The sequence below is a fragment of the Nicotiana tabacum genome, chromosome 13 (genome assembly GCF_000715075.1).
Source record: "Nicotiana tabacum cultivar K326 chromosome 13, ASM71507v2, whole genome shotgun sequence".
In the NCBI taxonomy this organism is placed as follows: domain Eukaryota; kingdom Viridiplantae; phylum Streptophyta; class Magnoliopsida; order Solanales; family Solanaceae; genus Nicotiana; species Nicotiana tabacum.
In genome coordinates, this window is record NC_134092.1 from 12,863,440 (window position 1) to 12,867,483 (window position 4,044).

General features: G+C 36.2%; 1 protein-coding gene across 1 annotated transcript; it reads left to right on the forward strand.

The window, feature by feature from the left end:
* The first annotated feature begins 489 nt into the window (after positions 1–489).
* Positions 490–798, forward strand: LOC107804298 (monothiol glutaredoxin-S1-like). The gene has a single exon (XM_016628170.2). It carries the CDS (start codon positions 490–492, stop codon positions 796–798), a length of 309 nt encoding a protein of 102 aa, XP_016483656.1.
* The last annotated feature ends 3,246 nt before the right edge of the window (positions 799–4,044 follow it).

A 4,044-nucleotide genomic window follows, 5' to 3' on the forward strand; every position in this document is an offset into this window, starting at 1 on the left:
CCAGTTATTTTACAAGCAAATGAGAAATAAGTAATAACTACAACCATTTGAGAGATTAAAAAAACATTTAGTTATATTTGCACCTTATACTGTCCTATAAGTCGAACAATATTTCAATGGAAATATCTCCTCATTTATTTAGGAATATAATCAACTTTATGCAACTATATAGCATTTCCTAAAGAAAGACAAGTGAACCCTTTGTCAATCAAATGATCAAGGAATAATTTGCATATCCACCGACTTGTCCCTTTTGGAAAATTCTGTAATCTCTTTTTCTGTTCGTTTTGATCCCATGCACCACTTTAAGCCTTATATATACCCTTTCTACAACTTCATGTTTATCATAACAATTAAAGCCTCCAATTAAACTCAATACAGGCAGCTTTTTCTCTCTACTAGCCTTCACAAATTTCTTCAATTACTTTCAGTTACACTTATTCACAAAAAAAGAAAAAAAGAAAAAATTCTTTTGAGATCTAAAATAACATGGATATGGTGATGAAGTTGGGAGCAGAAAGTCCAGTAGTGATTTTCAGCAAAAGCACTTGTTGCATGTCTCACAGTATCGAAACCCTAATCCGAGGTTTCGGAGCAAATCCTACAGTTTATGAGCTCGATAAACTTCCAACTGGGAGGCAAATGGAGAATGCATTGGTTGAATTAGGGTGTCAACTAAGTGTGCCAGCCGTGTTCATTGGCAAGGATTTTGTTGGTGGTTCTAATGAGATTATGAGTCTTAATGTTAGAGGCAAGCTCAAACAATTGCTTCTAAGGGCTAATGCTATTTGGATATAGAGATCAATTAATTACTAGCTAGCTAGTAAGTCTAGATCATCGTCTTATAGTAGTGAAATCATATATATAGTAGTGAATTTATCACAAATATATTTTGTTTCTTGATGTACTTATAATAAAAGTATGCTTTTTAACTCAAAGTGGTAAATGAATCTACGACCTTGTTAACCCAATTCCCCAAAGCCAATAGTGTACTTTGTGTTAGGGAAAAAACAATATCCTAGCCCATGAATAATAAGCATGATAAATAACAATACCACAAGAAAGTAACAACAACATCAAATTTTTTAACAGGGTAAAATACAATATTCGAGCGCAACAATATAATACCACTATAATATTACAACTTGGTAGTGCCAAGAAACTGCTACAACTTCAAAAGAAATAATACTCTTTATTTTAAATACCACACTACAATATTACTCATACTCTCTATTTATCTCACATACTACAATATGTGGATTACTCTTTCTACGCTTTATTGCGCTCCCTTTGATGTTGGTGTATTTGAAATGAAGAGCTGAAGCATCCTTTTATAGCAGTGAGGAACCGTTCCTCCAACCAATCAAAGGATTGGATTTACAATTGCATATTGCAGATTTTCATAACCTGTTACACCGTCCAAAACTTGTTGCAATTTGGTTTTGCTATTTCTTTTTTTGTTGTTATTGCAACTTGGTGTCTTTTTTCTTTTTTTCTTTTACTTCTTTTATTTATATGGGTCACACAAATCTCTCCCTTAATTTTTTTTTTTCATTTCAAGTCTTGATCTCTATCTCTGAAAATCATCAAACTTGAAAGGTTTTGTGAAGATATTTACAACTTGATCATGAGACTTCACATATTTGAGCTCGACTTCCTTATTGGAAACACATTGCCTTTGCTTGTAGCCTTTAGCCACAAGTCTTGCCTTGTGTCTCTTCATCTTTCCATAAACATTATTCTTTGCCTTATATACCCATTTCACTCCGATTACTGGATGACCCTTGGGAAGAGTTGTTAACTCCCAAGTGCTATTTGTAACGACCCGATCAGTCATTTTGAGCATTTACGCTCCTTTTAACTATTTGAAGTCTTGAATAACTTCCTACGAGGTATTATGACTTGTGTGAATTTTCGGTTTTGGTTTTAAGGTATTTCAGAGTTAACTTGGAAGAATGAATTTTCATGTTGGAAGCTTAAGTTGAAATAGTTGACCAGACATTGACTCATGTGTAATGACCCCGGAGAAATTTTGCTAAGGAAATTAAGTTTTTGTGGTGCCGAGGTAGATCAATTAGTACAAAGATTATAGAAATACACTGATGTGTAAAGGAAAAATGTTGCCGGAAAAAGGGTCATTTATGCGACCACTATGCGGTCGTACAATCACTCTGCGGACCACATAATGGTCGCAAAGTGGATCAGGAGAGGGGCAAGTATGGAGAAAAATTCGCGGCATATTATGCGGCCGCATATCGGTTATGTGGTGCATTATGCGACCGCAGAATAGGTCTGCGGACCACATAATGACCGTATACAGAGGCAACCTTGCCCAGTTCCGGAGGCCACATTTCGCGGCCATTTTGCGAGCCGCAGAAGCGTTATGCGGCTTAATTTTTCTGGTTTTATAAACCCGACCCCATTCTTATAAAACACTATTGGGGGTTATTTTGAAGGATTTAATATGATATTTTAGAGAGAAGTGAGAGCATTTTAGAGAGAGAAAGTGAAGACTTAGTCATTTATCCATCAATTCTTGTTCAAGGTTTGAAGATTTCACAAGGATCTTGCTAGGGCTTCAAAGAGATTCGAACCATTCGGGAGTTGATACGTGCATAATAGGATTTTTGGAGCATTGTTTAGCTTGCTCGACATTGGATTCAGCTTGTTCGAGGTAAGTAACTCTTCTAATCTTGGAGTTGAGGATATAAACCCTGAATATATGTATTTTGTGAATTGTTGGAAGGTGACGCACATGCTAGGTGACGGGCGTGTGGGCGTGCACTATAGAAATTGTGACATAATTATTTTTGTGAAATTTTGTAGTTAAATAATCTTGGCATTTTCCATGCGGTTTTATGTGTTAAAGAAATTGAGCTGAAAAGCATATTAAAAATCATGTTGAGGCTATGTGCTAGTATTATTGGGACCCCACAGAGGTCATATTGCTGTAAATTATTCTGTTAAATTGAAAATTCATACTCAGTCATATTCATTTCATTGCATATCATATCTCAGTCTCTGTTGCTATTTATTGATACATCATATCATCATTTTTGGGCTATTTTTTATGATATTGTGAGCCCGAAAGACTGGAGAGATTGATGACTAAGTGAGGCCGAGGGCCTGATTGTGAGGATGAGTACCATAGGCTTACCCCTCATGTAGATCGACACTAATGTAAGCTCACTAGGCTTGAAATCAAGTAGGACTTCTTTCGGGATGTAATGAAGGTTTTTGGATTTGGGTTGGATACAATATGGGTGAGTGGTTACACCTTTTCTTAAGCACTCCATTTTTTATTTAACGGCTCACAATTCACCAATTCTTTGAGGCACTTTCTTTTCCTTGGGGAACTAGAGAGACTTAATATCACTCTTTTTTGATCATTGCATTCATTTCCTCCATCTTTGATTTCTCCATGTTTGGGATCATTACCTCTCTTTGAACCCTTCAACTCTTCCACTTATTCACTTTTTTGTATTTTTCTTTTTTGTTCTATTCTTTTCTTGCCTTTACTTCTCTTAATTTTTCTTTTTCTTTTTGTGCCTTGACACCTTTTTCAAGTTCCTCGTCTCTCCCCCAAACTTATGATTTTATCCATTTGTTTCACAAGAGTGTTAAGGAAAGCTCGGTTGCCAAGAGAGGATCACGATAAAACGGGTAAAGGCTTGTAACATGATTGTCAAATGGGAAAGGCTCGAGGCTCAAAGGGGTTGACTAGGGATAACAACATTGGTAGGAAATAGAAAACTCAAACGGGCCAAGGAAAGCCTACAATCACTTCTCAAGCCAAGCAAAACGTAAGATTTTGCCTTAAAATACATCCAGGGCAAGTTCTAGACCTTTCGCACTTGTGCTTGGACTAGAAACAAAGCATCTCACCCCTCATACAACTATATTTTTAAAGAGGATAGAGTCGAGGGTCCACAATGACCACATTCAAGATTGAAAATCACTATGATTCAATTAAACTACTCGATGGTTGCCAAAGTCAAAACAAGAGTCACAAAGTCACTAACTAGAACTATTTATTTCAAAAAC

Bases quoted from the DNA above. Each gene is read 5' to 3' on its own strand.
- LOC107804298 (XM_016628170.2), top strand. From the start codon at position 490: ATGGATATGGTGATGAAGTTGGGAGCAGAAAGTCCAGTAGTGATTTTC.